This window comes from Dicentrarchus labrax, unplaced genomic scaffold (assembly GCF_905237075.1).
Source record: "Dicentrarchus labrax unplaced genomic scaffold, dlabrax2021, whole genome shotgun sequence".
In the NCBI taxonomy this organism is placed as follows: Eukaryota; Metazoa; Chordata; class Actinopteri; family Moronidae; genus Dicentrarchus; species Dicentrarchus labrax.
The window spans coordinates 6,274,167-6,294,695 of NW_026136706.1; the positions used below are offsets into that span (position 1 = coordinate 6,274,167).

Genomic DNA, 20,529 nt, shown 5'->3' on the forward strand with positions numbered 1-20,529 from the left:
TGGCAATCTAGCAGGACCATGGCAGGAGGCTCCACCAGGATCGACAAGAACCTGCGAGACAGAGCCACTGTTACCCAAAAGCCCTCAATTGTATCTCCCTTACTTTTCATGTCATCCAGATCGGCGCTGGCCAACATCTGGGCCTCGGCCTCATCGGTGGGCACTTGCTGGTAGACGGCCGTCTCCAGCGCAGTCATACTGCCGATGCAGATTCGCTCTCGCAGGTCGTAGTTGCTTCGCTGGGCGCCGGCCAGACGATGGTGGACGGGCTTCCTACGGAACCAGCCGCGGGTCGTGGTTGAACTGGAGGGATCTGATCCTGGTGGAACACTGACAGAAAGCAAACACACAGATTGGTAAGAATAGTCCCCCCCACTCAAACATAGGTTTTTGCCTTCTTGTTCCTGCAGTTGGATGTTTGAGCTTAACTGTGCAGAATGGTGCAGAGTTTGACACTCGAAGGATGTTCTCACATTCATCTCAATAGAGAGTTTAATACATATCTGAAGGACACAATGTGTTGAAATGTAGATGTTAAAATAGTTAAATGTTTCCGATAAAAGATTTGATTGTTGTTGCTGAAATGCTGTGTTTTGCCCTGCATTGCTGTCTCTACACCAGTAGAGGGCTTCACAACACAGCAACAGGCCAGGGTCTCCTCACCAACCCTCTGAGTCATCCTCTGCTGCGTTCACTCAAACACAGCTACATAATCCTGCATGGCACAGGCATGATGACGTTTCTGTGCTGTTATTCAAGCAGGCATTAGTACAGACAAATACCTGAATCCCCACAGGGCCCCAGCAGCAAACTCCATACATGATTTAATAATTAGGAAAAAAACACACAAAAAAACCCCAAATTAATTCATTTTCTGGTAGTTATGCATGTTTGCATAATGGAGTCTCTGCATGCAATTAGACCTATGTTCTGTTTTGTGCTACTTAGAAAAGTATCTGCTTTGTTAGAAGTGTTTAACATATACAGGGGGTCAGCAAAAGAAAGCTTCAAATCATCTTTAATCCAGCTGTTCCAGAGTGTTCCTCTCTTACCCAATCTTTCTGACTGGCAGGCAGAAGGTTGTAAGAGACAGCACACCACAAACACTGTTCCTGTGTGAGTTGAACCAATCCACGGGTAACCAGCCAGACAAGGCATATTAAACTACAGGTAACCATAGCAACCTACTTCTGTGCAATGTATGTTTCGTTCTACATGACCAGTAAACACTCCCCGGTGAAACAGACGTATGAACTGACTACAAACAAGCTGCGTCTTCGTTTTTTATATCAATTAACCACAGCAGATTAAAAGACGGAGGAGTTGCTCATACTGATGAACCCAGAGAGAATTCATCACCCAGCTCTGCAGCTCCCATCAGCTCTGCGGAGGGTTTCAGCATCTTCAAGCTGATTGTTTTAGTTTTATGGCCCACAACTTAACTTCATTCCCATTGCTCTAATCAATCTCGTTCACAGCCGCAGCAGGCAGTTGTTTACAGCGAGGAAGCCCTGATAAACCCGCTGTGCGCTACCTTACCAGCACCACAGCAGACAGACGGAGGTTAGAGACTAGCTGGTGAACACAGTGGAGCATTTAGCAGCTATAGAGACGGATATTGGACGGATGCTGGAGACCAAAACAGAGCTAAAAGGAGAATGCTAATGTTGCTCCATGTTTCTCCCGTGTTAGCTAACATGTTAGCCATACACATTTTGAAGATATCAATGTTGTGTTTTCTTGTTCAGCTGACCAAAAGGATACGATTTACTTGTCGTGTAATTCCCATGGACGTGTTTTGGAGCATAACGTGGCTCAGGTTCGTCCAATACAGCCACCTGTGTTGACTACAGCGATAGGCCTTTCTCACAGGAGACATTTTGTCTTGCGATAGCTGCAAAAGTAAAGGTGTTACTAACAACGTAGCAGGTTTTTCTTTAAGCCACATGGAGGCCATAGAATAAGTGGTACAAAAGGATTATCTTATACAGTTTTTGTGTCAAACTTGTAAGCAAACAGTTGCCTATTTTCACATCCAGCATGTGGCATGTAGCAACATTAGCATTCATCTCATGTCGTGTCGAGTCATGTTAGCATGTATAATATTCACTCTCCTTTAAGCTGGGTTTTGATTTCCACCTAATCTTAAGGGAAATAATAGCTCTTTAACTAAATGCTAACGCTAAAGAGCTCGATATTTCATGAGCTAGCTGGTCTATCTGGCCGCATTCACTAGCACATTTGCTAACTGTCTGCAATTTGGCGCTGGGAATGTAGCATACAGTTGATTTATTGGAGTATCTTTTGATTTTTTGCTTAAAAGTGCTGCTGCTAAAAACGTAAGGTGAGAATGATCCTAAGATTACATTTGCTGGCTGGAAAGCAAAGCATGTAGCTGAAAGATGCTTCGTAAAGGAAGACTCAGCAGAGGTGAGATAAACTGCAGAGTCAGGTAATAATTCTCTTTGGGCAGCGACGCCTTTCACATTACACATTGTTTATATGAAAATATTGATAACATAATATTGCAGTGTATACCAGATATCACCATACCTGTGTACCACTACTGGGGTTATAAAACCATGCAGACACCTGTCTCCAACAGAACAATCGCAGATGCTGTAATAGCCTACCTGCTGCAAGCAGCTTCCTCTCCATCCAATGCTTCATTCGGGCCAAGAACATCAATTCCCCCATTATGAGTCTCCCCCTTCATCAGAGCGGGTGCAGCTTTCTTCGACAGTGGATGATCTTCGTTTTCCGTGTGGAAGGTAGTGAGTGGGAGGGGTTCCTCCAAGTCCTCTTGGCTCCCCAAACTAAACTGAGAGGAAGAGGAAGATCAGTGAGAAGGGAGGAATATGCTAATATGTGGTTGGTCATTTGTCAAAACCACAAACAGATATGCTGTGGTAATAGTTAGCTATGCACTCTTGCAGAAGTTACATGTCTTCATGCGTCATCTCAATAGCAGGGCAGAGCCTGTGTTAATTGTATGAATTGATCTTGCCACCTTTACACTGTAGAGGTCCCATGGTTCCTCAATCTTATTTTACCTGTGGTTGGATGTCAGGTAGCTCTGTGGGTGTGGCAGCCATCCCCTGTCCGTCGGTCTCAGACTCAGCCTCTTCCTCGTCTACCTCGTGGATGGTGGGTGTAACATCGGAGGGGGGCAGGGAGGTCTTTTTTTTCTTCCGTTTCTTTTTGCGCCTTCGGTCCAAGCTGTGCACCCTCTTGCGTAAACGCTGGGGCAGGGGCAGGTGGGTGGATAAGGGGTGGTGCGTATGGTGAAATGTGTGTCTGTGGTCTGTGATAAAACCAAATGACATAAGAAGAATAAAATCCAAAGTACATCATAGTATCAGATGCTGAACTTATGACTGTGCAGATATGAAACTAAACTGATGCTGCAAACGGTCAGTCATGAGCTGTACTCAGGGCGAAAGCAGCATCAATAGGGGAGGTTATTATTATGAGCTAATTCACACATTTCAGCCTGTCTGAAATGCTCCTCAAGCTAGTATCGGTTTTGCCCCAAACTGTGCAAAGAACATTTCCAAACTGGGATTTAATCTATGCAATCTGAGATATAACACGGAAGCATTTGCGTCACTAAATCCATTCAAACCAAGAGTAACAGTAAGCTTGAAATCACACAATTTGTACCACCCTATATATAAAGACATTCTTAAGTTTCCAGCACACACTGCCTAACAAATACAGTATTCTCAGCTGCAAACCATTAAATATAACATGCAGAGAAAAACATGGTGTTGAAATGGTCTCAGAGGAGACGCTCTCTCTCCTACTAATTCCCTATTAAATACTTGAAAGACCCAACACAAACAAAAGCTTTAGATTTTAATTAGCATGCAATAATGGTGAAATGTACTGTTTAATAAACATCAAAAGAAAGCAGCTCTATCTAATCTGAGCCACTGTTATCTCCTACCAGAGCATGTGGTATTCATCTACTAATCTCTCTATTACTAATCCATCGATACACTCGCAAACATGGAATCTAATGCCCTGCTCTAAATCTGATCTCTTAATATAACACAAGTCAAACTATGACAGACAAGGTCAGGATCAGATTTTACACATGTATTTATACACACATAAAGACATTTATATTTAACTGGATTATGATATAAATGCTAATGTCAGCATCCTAGCATAGTCACAGTGACAGTGCTAGCCTGCTGATGTTTAGAAGGTATAATATGGTAATAGGCTGTTAGTATACTAATATTTCCACTAGCTTCACTTCCATTGGCACAAAACACAAAATACAGCTGAGGCTGATGGGAATGTCATTAGTTGCATAGTTACATGTCATAGAGCAAAGCGTTGGTCAACATTTTGATGGCACAAAATGAAAAGTTAAGGTTAAGTTATTAAAAATGTTCCTGAGGGGAACAGAAGTGTCTGTGCCTATTTGAGTGGATTAGTGGAAACTTTGACCCACTGGTGATGCTAAAGGAAATGTCAGGGGACCACAAAATTCCTTAAGGTATTACTTCACCAAATTTTAGGGCAAACCATCCAATAAGTTTACCAGATATTTCACTAAAAAACATTCAGGGAATCACCAAAGTCAGTGGGATTCATCCTCTGGGGTCTGCAAAGTGAATGTCTGTACACACTTTTATGGCAATCCATCTGATAGTTGAGATAGTTCAGTGAAGACCAAAGTAGTGAACCGACCAACACTGCCATCCACCTGTCAATGACGTCCTATCCCCTTTAGCACATGAGTCAGTGTTGTGGTTGTCTACCAGAGGCTATCATAAATTGACTATTCATCCAGTTTTAAACCACCGTTTTTTAACTACATATTTTAACCGGATGAAAGATTTTAGTCATCGGATGTCTGGATCTGGAAGTTAAACAGAGAAACAAGCTGAGCTTACATTAGCAGCAGCTCGACTCTCAACCCCCCCCAGGATGTCTTTGTCTGCAGAAACAGTGATTTTTAAACTGAAACTGCTTTATTCAGATTTTAATCACTGGGTCTGCTTGTTTTATGAGAGGAGTAGACTGTTCTGAACGATGAACACTGAAGGAATCCTGACTTAATTACATATTGTAGGTTTAAATAGAAAAAAGTTTAAAGATAAGGAACACATTGAAACTATTCAATATAATGATAATTATACAACAACTTAACAACAATTTAATGGAAACGAATGTATTCTTACTCTGAGGGGCTTGCTTTCTGACAATAATGTGGATCAATACTCTACTGGATTACAAAACAGGTTGTAAGTGACACACATATATAATGTGTACATGGGACTTTCACTGTACATGCAGCTTAGCTTACATTCAAAGTCTTTCTCAGTGTAGTGTCGGCCCATCCTGTCTCCACTGGTGGAAGCAGAGTCGCTGATGATGTCTCCAAAGCGCTCCACAGATAGTGCTTTCTCCCAGTTCTCCTCCTCCTCTTCTTCCTCCTGTTCCTCCACTGATCCTTCCTCATCCTCCTCTTCCGCCTTCACCTTCAAGGACAAGGTTAGTGCAAGAAGCAAAAGGTAAAAGTGAAGTATATTAAGGAGAGAGCATTGTAGCAAGAATAAAAATCTGAATATATGGGATGTCCTGTCAAAATTATAGTTTAGGATCACTGACAGTAATTACTGGAGAGAGCTTCCGGGTCTGTAAAGTGAAGCTAATGCGGAAGTGTCTTAAACCTGCATTCTTTCTAATAGCTAATGGCTCCATGGGCTGCAAAGAAGAAGCCAGACAGTATTGAGTCTCATGGGAAATGAACCTAATTCTTACTTGATTTATTACCTCAGTAAATAGTTTCCTAATGACTTTATCATCTGAATCGTTAGTTTTAAGTCTTCTTCAAAACAGCATGAAGTTCATTTTGTAAATTATGGCCCCATTTAGATTGAAATAGAAATAAGAAATAGAAATAAGAATCAAGATTATGTTTGTTGCATTGCCTTTTTATCACCTAAAATCTTTTCAGAAACATATTTTAGTGTTTATCTGTAATACGTGAACATGTGTGACCAGGCGAGCCATCATTCGTTTCTGCTACGGACGAGTCAAAACCGAACGCAGCCAATGAGCACAACTCAACTCTCAGTACGTGTCTGCTGCTGGCTGCAAAAAACAACATGGCGACGGCCATAATGCCAAACTCTAGGCTTCAAAACTGTACTCCACCAACCACTGGGTGACATCGTGATAGGTTCACAGTTGTTTAGGATGAATCATATTGACTGTGATGAATAAGGGCATCTGCAGTCACCTGCTGATTGCATGATGATTATTTGAATTGTGCTATTCTGATTGCTGTATTTGTACTAGCCAAGAGAGTAATGCAATCAGACATTATTTTAGAATAACACAGCTTGGCTCTGACATCAGAAAAGACAGTCACAAAGGGAGCAGATACGTGCTAAATGAAAGTAAAATCCTAATCCAGGATAAACATAGTACAAATAAACGTGGGGGAGTTCCATCACCAGTTCTACAGTATGTACTGTGAAACAAACTGGTAACAAGTACTTTGTGAATAGTGGATAGCAAAAAAATAAATCTTCTGCCAGCACAGCTTTTCACTGTCTGCCCTAATATAAGCCACAAACCACCACAGTGGGCCCCAATCTGTGTATTTTGTTTTGTATTTATCATGAGAAACCTCACATAATTCAGTTTCAGTATAATAGGCAAATAGTGTCTGTACAACCTCCACTTCACGTATAGAGGACATCAAATCAATACAACAAAGTGCTAAGCAGCAAAGAACTAATGCACTAGACAGCCCCTGGAGACAGCGGAGGCTGAAGGGAGTGTCCTGCCAGAGCCATTTGGTGCCTCTGATAGGTCAAATCACTGGGACTGGCCTCTTCCTCTGCCTCAGATTGGTGCTGGCACGGTAAGCACTCTGGCTACTGTTCTGTGGTCTCAAATTTCTCTGTGCCAAGGCTCCATTACTTCCTAATTACCAGTGGGATGAAGGGACAGGATACGTTTAATGATCCAAGCTACCTATCTACACAAGGCTGAGGCAGATGAAGCCAGACCGAATATAAAAGGAGAATTTTAAATTGAGTGAGCAGTAAAAGCCTTGTTTTCACTGGAGGAGCAGCTCAAGTTTGTTCATTACTTAAGGTGCTCTTTATTCCTGCGAACCAATTCTGGTTTAATTTCAACCTCTCCTCTAACACCCTCCCCTCCGATTTGCTCGAGTAAGCACTGTTTATCAGTGTAAGACCCTGAATTTAATAGCCCTAATGTAGTGCAAGGGGAATAATACTCTCAGCTGAGGCAGATATTACAGTAAAGGGACTCTTTCTAAACCTGTTTTTTTCTTTGCTCGAGCTCCATTGCTGCAAATGACTCAAAACTCTTTCATGTCAGCTTTGAAGTCAGTCAGGGTGGAGAGACACAGGAGGAGGGCAACCCCGGCCCAGGTGGTGGAGGCACTATGTGAACAGGATTTGGATGACAGACAATGGAGTACAGTGATTTCATGTCAGGACATTTTGCGAACAGTAGACTGCAATAGAAATCAGAGATATTACAATTAAGTAAATACAACAAGTTAAAGTCACAGAGAAAGGGAAGTGAGAGCGTCTTTAGCTGCTATAGAGCGCCATATTCCAGAGGGAATCGCAACATGTGGGCGCAGACGTAAGGAGAGGATTTAAATCAAATCTTTACAATTTGATTGGATCACTCAAAAGTGGGTATGGCTTAATTATGAGTTATGGAGTTGTAGATGACTCTTGGCCTCCATACACACCTCAGGAAGAGGAGGATAAGGACCAAAATGAGTGCATAATAATGCTCTTTTAGAAATGTGAACAAAGTTTTTGCCAACTGACATCCAAACACTATGATTTTGCTCTGTTAGTGACCCACTAGCAGATAGTCAAGTGCTGTTTTACATGATGGGTTTATCTAGTAGCTCCAAATCACAATCACAAAACACATTGGATAAATGTAGTAGTACGTATATTTGAAAACCTGATGAATGCATTTTCTTTCTCACCTGACATTGGAAAGCCAATTTATTAAAATATGTAGAAACTGGTATTGTTTACATCCCTGCTGGCTGGCACATTGCTATCTCTCTGTTGGCAGGAATGTGGATCAAGTAACCATGTATTTGTCAAATGCCAAAAAATCTGTGGTTTCTACTTCTCAAATATGAATATGATTTAGTTTTCTTCATCTTTTCTGACAGTAAATAGAATGTGTTTGGGTTTTGGACTGTTGGTTGGATTGGATGATGTCACCTTGGACTCTGATGGCACACTGTGAGGTAGCATTTTCTGAACAGTCACCAGAGAGATCCTTTGACATGTTGTGCAAACCCACTGCAGCACAAATGATTTATTTAATCCATTTTCAGTCAGCTGTGTTGTCAACATGGAGATGGAAATCTCCTAATATTAATATTGTTATAATGAATGCAGGGTAAGAGCTCTCATCTCATCCCTGCTACTGTGAGTGTTGGCACTGTGGGTTACCATCTACATCAAACACAATGATATTTGATGCATGAAAATTCAGCCACTTCTAATCAATGATGAGGAGGGGGCTTCCATTAAAACATCCCTATGATCTGAGCCACGCCTCTGTTCAGTTCAAAACATGTTGTCTAACCTTTTCTTTTCAACTGCCCAACTTCTATTGCAACATTAATATTTCATATTTAATGGAATGCTGAGCCAGAGAGATGCATTCAAATATTTATCAGCTGCTGACTAATATGGAGGAGGGTGTGTGTGTGTGTGTGTGTGTGTGTGTGTGTGTGTGTGTGTGTGTGTGTGTGTGTCTGTGTTATGTGTTTGCCTTGTTCTTCCGGATCAAATGCCCTCACATAAGTGATGAGGGCATAGTTGGGTTATTTCTGTCCAATACATTAGGTGTAGAGCTAAAGGTGGGGTGAGATTACTGTTATTAGGACTAATATCAAGTTAAGGGATTATAAATAGGCTCAAGCTTCAAGCAACCAGCAATTAAAACTATGTGGTTAATGATAGAGTAAGGATCTAGTAATATTTTAACAAGACAAATGTCTTGTGCTGCTTCCTACCCAAAGGATGGTATTATTTTTCCCATTAGTTGAGTATTGAAGCTACACTATATAAATACGCTATATACACTATATAATATGATGTTTTCCTTAATTTTCCCAGGTAAAAGTCTCTTTTTCAAGATAAATTTTGCCAAGAAACAACACAAAACCATTGTTAGAACAATAAATACAATACACACTACACTGTCAGACACCACAAAAGAGCATAACTCAAACTGAGGGCATATGCACGTATCTAAGTTTCCAAAATGTAAAAGCACTGACCAGCAGTGCAAATCCTTTCACTCACACAGAGTAACAACCTTTGAAAAATGTTGTGTGCTTCTCTACATTGTACCAAGTGCAATGTACAGCAGCTGAAGAGACAGATATTTCCCTCAGGAATCGGTGGAGACCGAAACATCAAGTGGCCAGAGACACAATTCCAAATGATTGCTAGCTGAATTAATAATAGGCAACTGTTTGCTCACACATTAGCAGATGAATGCAGGTTGCACTGTATGTACGCAAGTAGAGGGGAAGCAGCCCAAGGGTCCCAATGCTTTTGGGAGTGAACAGTGGATCAACATGATTCAATAAAGGTAAGAAAGTTACTGATACCAGGTGAATCCGGATGGCATCAGTTGATATTGGGACAGCTGAATGCCAAGCTGCCATGATGATGACTGAATGTAGGATCTGTAATATCTTTAGAGCTATCCTAAGTGCTGATGCTTTCACTATGTATGTCACTGTATGTTTGTTGTTCTTCAGGCCGACAGAAATACAGTTGGGTACATAGTACTCGGGAGTCAATTTAAAATGTGAAACACATTCTGTACTGATAATCTCACTAATAAAAATTTAGGCTGATATAAATAAGCAATGAGTTTGTTTTCCTCTGCAGATCACCCTGTTTCTGCGTGCTTCCTGCTCTTTTTTTATTCAGCAGTGTTTAAAAAACGCTTCCCACTCCCTTCATCCCTTCATCTAGGCCTCTTTGATTGACGGTGTTGGCACGCTTCCCAGACAAACAAATCACAACTAACATAAATATCAGCATCAGTGTTTTGCTTTCCTTTTCACTGTGCAGCTGATGTTTATGAGCAATTATTTAAAAAAAAAAAACCTGTTTGCCTTGTTGCTGAATGTGATGAAATAAAATGAAAAATAACTGAGTTAAACATGCACAAAAACATCTAACAAACAATTATTTCTGTTCCTTCTAATATGCTAATATCCAGCAGCAGCAGCAGTAGCAGCATTAATGAGCAGCCAGATTCTGAAACTTTTAATGTGATCAATTTTTATTTTGCAATTAGGCCATTTTGTCTTATTAGGCCTTTATTCTCATAGCTTTTTCCTGGCATTAAATGTGAAATATTGAAGAGGGGGAGTGAGAAGGTATTAAATGGATCTCTAACATATACAGTAGATAATTAAACGATAATTTGAAATATGGTTGGAATAGAAACTGCTACTTACGAAAGAACAACATTTAACAGAGAATTCAGCAAAACCAATAGGAAATAACCATCAGTTTTTAGTATTCAACCCTTCAATATACAGTTTTCACAATAAGAACAAGAATCTTATTCCAGTTTGTCTGACAGCATTTTGTATATTCTGTATCAGCTCAAAACAACACTGATCCATGGCACTACTAGTGGTCAAGAACTCCATCTTAAGAAAAAACATGCGATGACCAAAACCACCAAAACCCTTAAGATATCTTTTTAAAATTGCAGCTGAAGTAAGCTGACAGCCGCTTGTGATGTTTCTGTGGCCACCAAACCACCTTAATAAAAACTACAAGTCGCTCATAGCTCAGCACGGCATCAACAGCTATAGGAGGATGGTGTAAAGAAAACCATCTTGTCTCCTGGTTTGCACTTTGACTGTTAATCTGTTAGTATGGTACTGACCTGGGCAAAATTAATTTCCCTTTGGGGACAATAAAGAACATCTAATCTATAGAAGCTGTTATATCGCTCTCTATGGATGCTTTAAGTGTGTGTGTGTGTGTGTGGGGGAAGGAAATTGAGGGGTCCACTTGTGTAGCCAAGCATTCAGCCTATTATTTCCTTCAAATCAGTGTCACAATATGCTACGCACACTGTGGATGACATGGTCCCCACTGTGCATAATAACACATCACCTACTTAGTTGGCAGAGCTAGTTCTCCCTGAGAACACAGGCTAATCTGTTTCACTTGAATAACAGCTAGAAAACATTCTGCTATTACGGACATGAGCATTTTCCACAGACCAGTGTGTGACTCATCCCTGTTTTGAGACGTTGGAGGAAACAATTCAGTGCTTCTTTTATTCCAGATACTCATTATATTGTTGTGTGAGGGAACACTATTCCTTTAAGTCTTGGCCCCTGGTCATTCCAACATTTAAAACAGCAACTTTTTATGGCAAAATCAATACATTCCAATGGAATATTGACAGCAACACGCTTCTAGAACTACATATTTATCAAAAACGCATGCACAGTTTCTGCTGTGACATTTGCTGGAAAATGCTAGAAATGCCAGACATATTCTTGCCACTTATTCAGTTTCTGGGAAAACCAGTGAATATTTGGGAAAACTTTGAAAGGACCAGTGTGTAGAATTTACTGACATCTAGCAGTGAAGTTGAAGATTGCAACTAACTGAACATAGCTTGCTTCTGTATTTGACAACCTGAGAATGAGAACAGGCTGTAAAGTAAAGTGTGTGGGAGAAGCTACTTATTAAAGAATGCAAAAGGCCCTATCTAAAGCCAGCGTTTGGTTTGTACGTTCTGGGCTACTGTAGAAACATGGTGGCTCAACATGGCAGACTCCATGGAAGGTGACCCGCGGCATCAGTAGATAAAAACTGCTCAGGCTAAGGTAATGAAAACACAAAAAACTAGATTCAGTTGATTATACACTGATGAAAACATGCCTATGAATATTATATTTCGTTTCTGCCAATAGATCCTCCTAAATGTTACACCCTGGACCTCTAATCTATACCGTCAATAAATGTCAAACTAATGTTAAAACATAATGCATAGCGTACTTGATTTGAAAATGTCTTTTTCACGGTATTGCAACAATATCAAAAGTGCCATTTGAAAAAGGGCAGCACTGGCCCGAGGGTTAAAAACAGTTACAGCCAAATGCTTCTCTTTGAAATACCAGATCCGGTTGAGAAAAGAGACAATTTGGGAAACAGAAAATACCACATGCAACATACATTGCTCACTGGCCTTTAATAAAGAAGCTATTTGGCAACAGATTGGTGTGAAAATGTAAAATGGGTGTTAGAGATTTTGCAGCTAAGTAATGAGTTAACACAGGCGCGAAGCATTTTCATAGTTATCTGACAAACAAGCCCATGGAGTCTTTCTTTCTCCCAGCCACACTGCCAGCATCAGTGTCCCCTGTCTCCTACTAAACCCACTGTAGCTCTAAAGAACTCTTTTACTGGCTCACTGGGCATGACTCCATCGTACAAGCTGACATAGTAACATCTCCTACACACTCATGGTCCAGATTTCTCCCTTCGGATATTTGGCATAATACTTTTTCTCCTGCAAAGTCAAACCCTCCTCCACTTCTCAGCAGTCCACATTTGCATATCCATTTTCCATCCTTCAGACGACAGTCACTTTCCAAAAAGAATTAGTATCCCTCCTTCACTTCCCTTACTTTTATATCCCACAATGAAAACCAGCACTGCCATTAGAAAAGGCAAAATCATATTATTTTTCTTGTATTCAGTGGTTTGCATACTGCAAATGGCCTCGCGGGATGGATCCAGCCCAAACCACACAAAAGTCCTGTTTACTGTTATAACCAAGACAGCATAATAATATTCTCCTATTTTTCTTGAATTTTAAACTCTTTATGGAATAGTTTGACATTTGGAAAATCACATATTTCCTTTATAGCAGAGAGTAAGATGAGAACACCAATAGCACTCTCAGATATGTGTGTGTTAGGTATCAATCCCAGTTCTTTCCAAAGTTACAAACATATGCTTACCAGAACCTCTAAAGCTGACCAACTGACACGTTATTGTACCACAATGGAAAAAGGACAGTTTGTGGTTTTAGAGTTAGTTACTGTAGGTGCTGCATCTATTTCTTGACGGGCAGCAGAACCCGGGAAGACACTGCAACCTGCCACCGTTCGAGTTGCAGCGCTCAACTCCGAGTAAAAGCACAAAACCAACAAAAACAAATCAGACACAAGAAGCTCAGCACAAGTTCAATCAAGAAGACTATCTCTATGCCTCATTTATTCACAATACCTTCTCTCGTTCTCACTGTCCATCTTAATCAGCTGAGCAGTTTACATTTCAGTTAAATCAATGCCGCGATCTCCTCCGGCCAATCATGTTTTTGCTGTCCAACTTTAAACCTGTTCTCCTCTCTGCTGCTTTCAGCTGTCATTTCAGTGAAAATTCATTGCAACCCTCCTCCACCCCATTCTCCTGCAGTTCATCATATCTAGTGTCCAGGTTGAGCCCATCACAAGTCCACTTCTTATCACATTACATCCAGATCTTCAGCACTCTCTTCATCCCTTCATCATCACCACCAGTGTCTAGACTCCATCAGGGGGTTCCTCGTACTACTCATGGCTTCACCAACCCCTTCAAAATGAATACTCTCCTGATTGAAATAGTGTTCATTAGTAATCTTAGGAGCAGTTGGTAGGTATTTTTGTTTTTTGTTCCCAGTCTGAATGCTAAACTAAGATAATCACCTCCTGGCTCTAAATCTATATTTAACAGACATACATGGCATGGATCTCTATCATCTAACTCTCAGCAAGAAAGTGAACAGACGCATTACCCAAAATGCTGGATTGTTCTTTTAAATATGTGAATGTTCACTGATTTTGTGAATTTGACAGGAATACACAACTAAATAATAATAATAATTCCTCAGTACACTTTCTACAAAAAAATCCATGACTGGAATCAACAAGACTAAATCACCAGGAGCCCACGTCACCTTGCAACTCGCCACAGGGACTCTCCCACTGTTCTTACTCACTCAGTTGCTCGGGAGAGCTCTGGGGTCTAATTAGGGCAATTCAAATCAAACTGAAAGCTGTTGGATGTGTCACAAAGTTATGCCATTCAAAGCACTGGGCTGCATGGCAGAACTGAGTAGCTCTGGATTAACCAACAGCGTGTGGTTTGTCTTTGCTTAAAAAACGAAGGTTCGAGACATTCTGACATGAGAGCTGCAAAAGACAACTTCACATTTTGGTGTTTCCAAATGGGGTGAAGAAATTAGTGAATTTTATCACTTTTTTTTTTACCAAAGTAATGTACAGATTTATTTAAAGCCTCTTACCTGTCGTAGGTTAATCAACACATCTATCTCTGGGGCACGACCTCCTGTAGCCATGGGGCCTGGCGTGCAGCCAGTGGGTGAAGAATAGCTCTATGACGAGGACAAGGGTCTGCAGAAACGACGGCTGGGGTGGCTGGAACAACACTAAACAGAGATTCCGGCTATGGAGTTTCTGTGGGGAAGGATTTGTGGGGGGAAAGGTGCGACTGGACGAACAGTCCAAGAGGTAAAGGGTGACAGGGGTGGCTGCGTCAGGTGTGGGAGTTGGGTGGGGTTAGAGCAGTTGGGAGAGGGGAATAAGCAGGAGAGGGAAGGAAGGAAAGATGGGGTTCAGAGAAGCAGGAAGCTGGGGGAAGACGGGGATCAGCCTTTCTCTTTCACGGTTGGGGATCCAGGAAGCCTTTGGGGTGGCATAACCTGCAGGAGAGTGGACAGGAGAGACCAAGTTACGATCTGATATGAGGAATATTGAGCAATTGTTGGGCAGAAACCATTCGCACATACAGTAATGCACTGAAAACACTGAAAAGGATAATTGCAAGAAACATACACCCACATTTTGAAATGAATACAAAAGTAAATAATTAGGTTTATATAAAATGCTTTGCATATTTCGATTACATTTTTGAAATTTTGGCAAAATAAAACATGAATCAATGCATTTCCTCTATGTGTGTGGTTATATACTTAATCAAGCACCTAATCCTGATAGCACGGCATTTCACTGCTGCTTCCCACCCAAATGATGGTATGATTTAAAAATAATGTTTTAAAAATTAATCTCTTATGATCTACATGTTCCCTGTGGTGTTTTTAGAAGCTGCCATGGTGACAGAGTGGGTGTTGTTCCCCGTCTGGACTCAAAGGAAGGGTGTGGTCACACCCGTTTTACTTTTGGTATCTCACTGAAGTAATGGTGAACATTACACACTGATCTGCATTAACACCTATTTTGCAACATTGCATTCTCGAAAGTATTACTTGTAACACGTTTCTTCTTAGAATATGTGACATTTCATCCCATTCCACAAGCCTCTACTGTAATACTTCTTCTCTCAGTGTTTAGTGTTTGGGGCTCTACTGTCACTCTCCAATATAAAATGACATAAAAAATATTATTTGTACAGAATAATTCCTGGTTGTCCACAGTGATAATCTCTGCCTTTTCTCTGGTAACATGGTGATAATTAAAACTGTCCATCATTAATATTTAAAGTTGCTGGTATGCAGATGTTGTTGTAGCTATTTCCCCATGTTTACAATCGTACCTAAGCTAACTGGCAGTAGCTTCATATTTAACATACAGACATAAGAGTGGTATTTCATCTAAGTTTCACTAAAAAGCCAAAAAAAAAAAAAAGCAAGAATCATTTTGGACAAACATTCAGCAAGCCTAATTTGTATGTATTTTCTCACCATGTGCAAAGTTAGTGTTGGGAAAGTAATAGTTATTGTTTTTAGTTAGAAAATGATTTGTGTATTGGTCATGTAGTAAACAAAACCAGGGTCAAGACTATCTTGGGAAACAGCCATTTTAAACTTACCGCCTGGAGCTGTCTTTATAAAGATCTGATATTTACTAACCCTGTCAGCAGTCTGGAGATGCCCATCATGTATTAATTAAGTTTTTTTCTGGCTGGTAACACCAAGCCTTGGATACCTCCCCATGAGCTTCTCTATGTCATAATCTGTGTTGTATAACTGTGTCATAAATACCAATTAATACATTGTCCCAGTTTAAAGCAGCATTATTAGATTTTTGGGTCACTTGCGTGTGGTGGCACAAGCTGTGAACGGAGGGCATATTATCGCCTTCTAAAGTTGTTCAGGCAAGCATTTTAGCAAACAGCTGCTTACATACTGAGCAGTCGCAGAGCAACATGAGCGTCATTTGGAGTCGTGTCTCTGTCCACCTGGCTAAGTGACAGATCCAACATAGTGTTGTGGTGGGGGGGGTCAGGAGTAGGTGAGGAATGCCAACAGTCACAAAAAAAGGAAAACAAAACCTGGTGAATGACGGGGCTTCAATACAAATAATGAGGGTGACTCAGAACAGGCTGGGTGCCAACACAAAATCAACCACATATTTCACTGGCGAATGTTCAATTTATTTATGTCCGCCTTTCTTTCAGCTCTATTTTGGTCCCCACCAACTCCTGAGAGAAACATCCTTCTCTTTAGCTGTTGAATGCTTCACTATGTTTACCAGCTAGTTGCTAACTTAGTCTGTCTGCTGTTTGGTAGTGATCAGGTCGTGTACAGTAGGTTTATCTGAGCTGTTCTCTGCAGCTGACTGCTCCGAGGAAGGAAGGTTCATGAGCGTCTTGAGAGTGAACCCTAGTAGAGAAGTTGTGGCCATGAAAACAAAATGATGCGGGGAACTGTGGAGCTGGATAAACATTATCTGTGCGTTTATAACATAAACATTAAAAGTGACCCGTTTGACATTAGGCACACTCAACATGGCCCATTGCTAATATAGAAATATACATTAAACTGTGGATGATTGAGTGATTGAGTGAAGATTTTAAGTATTTTGGATAGCAATATACTCGCGTCAGATTTACTTATTGTAAAGATGTACAAGTTGGTTCTGGTGGTGTGCTGAAGATAAAATGATCAGTCTAATTTGAAAATCACTGTTGCAAGCACGCACATAAACAAACAAGAGAAGGCACCTTGGGAACGCTCAATTATCCCGATGATGCCAAAATAGACACCACTGATTATTTTGGTTTTTAACGAGGAAAACAGGTGCCTCTCATCCATGCAAACATGCCAAGGATTGTTGCTCTGTAATTATTCTGGGCAGTGTAGGAGAGGGCGATCCAAACAATTGCCATTTACTCCAGTAAAGATATAGTCACTCCGTCTTCAGAATTCTAGTCAATTTGCAGTGTTTCCATTCGACATAAGGCACTGAATAGGGAGTACCAAAATGTGTTGCTCCTGTGTCAAATGTGCTCTGAAGAGCAGGGATTACTCTGCCTTTGTACTGTTCATTTTGTTGTATTGTTCCATTAATTGTATCACTTGTGCTTAAGTGATCGCTGACAAGCATACAGCGAGGAGCAGTGATATTTCATGAATCAAGTGTGTGTCTCAGGTTCAGTGTTTTGTGGAGGCTTTAACAAGGATTACTGAGTTAGAACAGTGCATGCAGCGAGGACACAAAACAAACCAAAAACAACATTAGCATACATCATGTGAATATTAGATACTGTGGACAAAAAGAAGTCATGGGAACTGAGGGGATATAGCCGATAATTCCCAAGTGACCCACCCTGTTTGGAGCTGCTGTTTTCCCACTGTCAGAATAAGAGGCTCTACATCTGCCTCAGTTTTATTCAGCTGACTCATTTGCTCCCTCTGAGACATTTACAGCTGGCTCATAGCTCACATTATGCACAAGGCGCTGCACAAATAAAAGTATGCTATTGATATGAGCATGAAGAACAGTTTGGGGGTTTTCTCTTGAGCACAATACGGCACCATTACGCTGTGCTGCATCTCTAAGGAGAAGTCTTTCGAATCAATTGATTTCAAAAACTAGGTTTTGACCCTTGTTGCTTAAAATCCAGCTAATTAAAGTCCAGTGATTAAGTCAGAAGAAAGCAAAGTGTTTTATAATTTTTCAGTCCATTAATGCATGAAAAAATTAAGCATTTGTAGTTTTGAAGTGCAGAATTATCTCACTAGCTTAATGGATAATACATCTTACAAAGCAAATGATCTTTGTATTGACAGCTCAATAAACAGCCTGCACATGTAGGCAACTTCCACCACCTCACACCTTTTCAGTACATACAGTAGTATTTGTCCCCCGAATGCGCTATGGAAAAATATACCCCCCATTGTACACACGTTCCTTCCTACCTTCCATTGTGTCTGAAGAGCTAGTGTGTCATCCTGATTGGCCACCAGTGGAGTGTGTAGTCACCTTGACCAAAGCTGACCCAGCTCCTGCCCAGCCCACCCGCCACCTAACTCCCTGCTACAGTAATATCAAGTGTCCCACCCCCTTCATACCAGCTGGGTAATCAGAGAGCTCTGAATGGCTCGCCCTTTGAATGTGTGAAGGGGACGCTGACATAAATAAGTGACAGACATTGATAGTGTTGTGTTGTGTTGTGGGGGGGGGGGGGGGAATGCCAACAGACAAAAAAACAAAAAAACAAAACAAAACCTTGTGAATGTCGGGGCTACAATACTTATAATGAGGGTGACTCAAAACAGGAACCCTTAACATAATCAACCACATGTTTTATTGTGGCATGCACACTGATCCTCAATTTCAACTACCAAGAAACACTAAAGATATCACTGATGAGAGAATAATTATGTTCTAAAAATATAAAATACATGATAAAACTTTACTTAAAAAGAAAAGAATGTGATTGTTATTGTGATTATCACACTGTAATGCAGCTAGTTTGGCGCATACGAAAGCCAGACAGGTGTTTTCATGTGAGTCAGACATCTGATTTGATGAGATTACTGTGGGAACTCTAAGAAAAGCCAATTGACTTTATAAGTACTCTTATTCAGGCTTTTTTTCCTCCATTTAGAATTTAAAGACAGCTGCCTTGTTCAAATTAAGTGCTGACATGACCATCTCAACAAGGGTTAGGGAGGTGAAGAGATGAAATTATGTACTAGAATTGGCAGAAACAATTAGCCAGTTAACTGCAATGGAAACATTTACTCAAGTACCTAAAGGTCCAGTGTGTCTGATTTAGTTGCATCTAGTGGAGTAGTTGCAGATTACAAGTCGTTCACTTCACCCCCCCTTTCCAAGCTCGAATCAGAAACTACTGGGCTGTGAAAAAACGCGATAGGCCCTATAGAGCGAGTGTTTGTCCATTCTGGGCTACTGTAGAAACATGGTGGCTGTAAATAAAAATTGTCTCATTCTCTACCTTCCTAAATGTTACACACTGGACCTTTAACCTGAGGGTTTCTATTTACAGTGTGCCATAAAAACCACACACACACACACACACACACACACACACACACACACACACACACACACAAACTTGCTAGGCCAGGGCAATGTCAACCAGGGTCTTGTGTTGTCGAGCATGACTCAAAAAACCTAAAGATATTTACCTAAAGTTTATTATTACTAAGAAAAATATGGCAAATGCCAATCAGAAGGAGGAACAGGGGAATATTTAAAAGTATTAATCCACTTTGTGTTTTAGATCTATGTGGATTATTTGCTTAAAAACCAGTGTGTAGGATTTTGTGGGTCCTCTCTAGAGCCAGTTTGTCCGTTTTGGGCTACTGTAGAAACATGGCGGTTCAACATGACGGACTCCATAGAAGCAGGCCCGCTGCCACTGTAGATAAATGTTTTCGGGTTATTATAAACTAATGAAAACATGAATATTTAATTTATGCCAATAGAATATTACACATTGGACCTTTAAGTAAATAATAAGGTTGACTTCCATTAGATTTTATTTAGAGAAGTATGCATATGTTCACATCTCATAATAATACCACCACACTGCCAATGCACAATAACACGTTTATTCAAGTCATTTATGATTCCATTAATTATTAATACTTAACCTGTTTATATCCAGAGCAAAGTTGAAATTAAGTTGAAATTTAACAACAAATACCGCAGTCATATTTTTGCTGCATCACATTATATCAGAAGCCAAAATGCATTTTAAGAATTTAATGGAATGGCAGTTTTGCCAGGCTCTTAGACCCCTGAGAGAAACGGAGACGGAGGGAAAGACGTACTTAGTTAAAAGTGAACAGTTTGATATGCACAGATGTTTGTGTGGCTATTCTCCAACAGCCTGGTGTTTGTTGTACATCAGTTAATCAAGGTAACCACAGTGGATCATCGTGCCCAATGGCACTGTGCTTCGGTGCAGCACTTTTCAAATTAGACTACAGATGCCAAACTCATATCTGGCCTGTGGCCTCCAGATGGCTGCAGGGATTCAATCATCGGAGGGGGAATTGTAAACAGTCTAAAAGCAGTAATGAATAACATATATTAGTGAGTATCACTATTAATCTTCAGTTGGACTGACATTCTTGCTTTAAACCTGTATTTTTGTCATGTTGATCCAATGCATCTGCTGTTTGGATAGCATATAGAGTAATAGACTT

The 20,529-nt window shown here is 40.6% G+C and overlaps 1 protein-coding gene across 2 annotated transcripts in view; it reads right to left on the bottom strand.

Moving 5' to 3' along the window:
- The window catches only part of slc4a3 (solute carrier family 4 member 3), a 58,582-nt gene that overhangs the window by 33,574 nt on the left and 4,479 nt on the right, over nucleotides 1-20,529 (bottom strand). The window contains exons 1-6 of one of the 2 annotated variants that reach the window (XM_051405084.1): nucleotides 18,268-18,336; nucleotides 14,392-14,808; nucleotides 5,324-5,498; nucleotides 3,054-3,304; nucleotides 2,634-2,821; nucleotides 104-330 (exon numbers count right to left, since the gene is read on the bottom strand). In XM_051405084.1, coding sequence (XP_051261044.1) covers nucleotides 104-330; nucleotides 2,634-2,821; nucleotides 3,054-3,304; nucleotides 5,324-5,498; nucleotides 14,392-14,445 — 895 coding nt within the window. In that variant the 5' untranslated portion in view covers nucleotides 14,446-14,808; nucleotides 18,268-18,336. Of the gene's footprint in view, nucleotides 1-103; nucleotides 331-2,633; nucleotides 2,822-3,053; nucleotides 3,305-5,323; nucleotides 5,499-14,391; nucleotides 14,809-18,267; nucleotides 18,337-20,529 lie in introns of those variants that run through there. The other variant, XM_051405083.1, reaches the window with a different exon arrangement.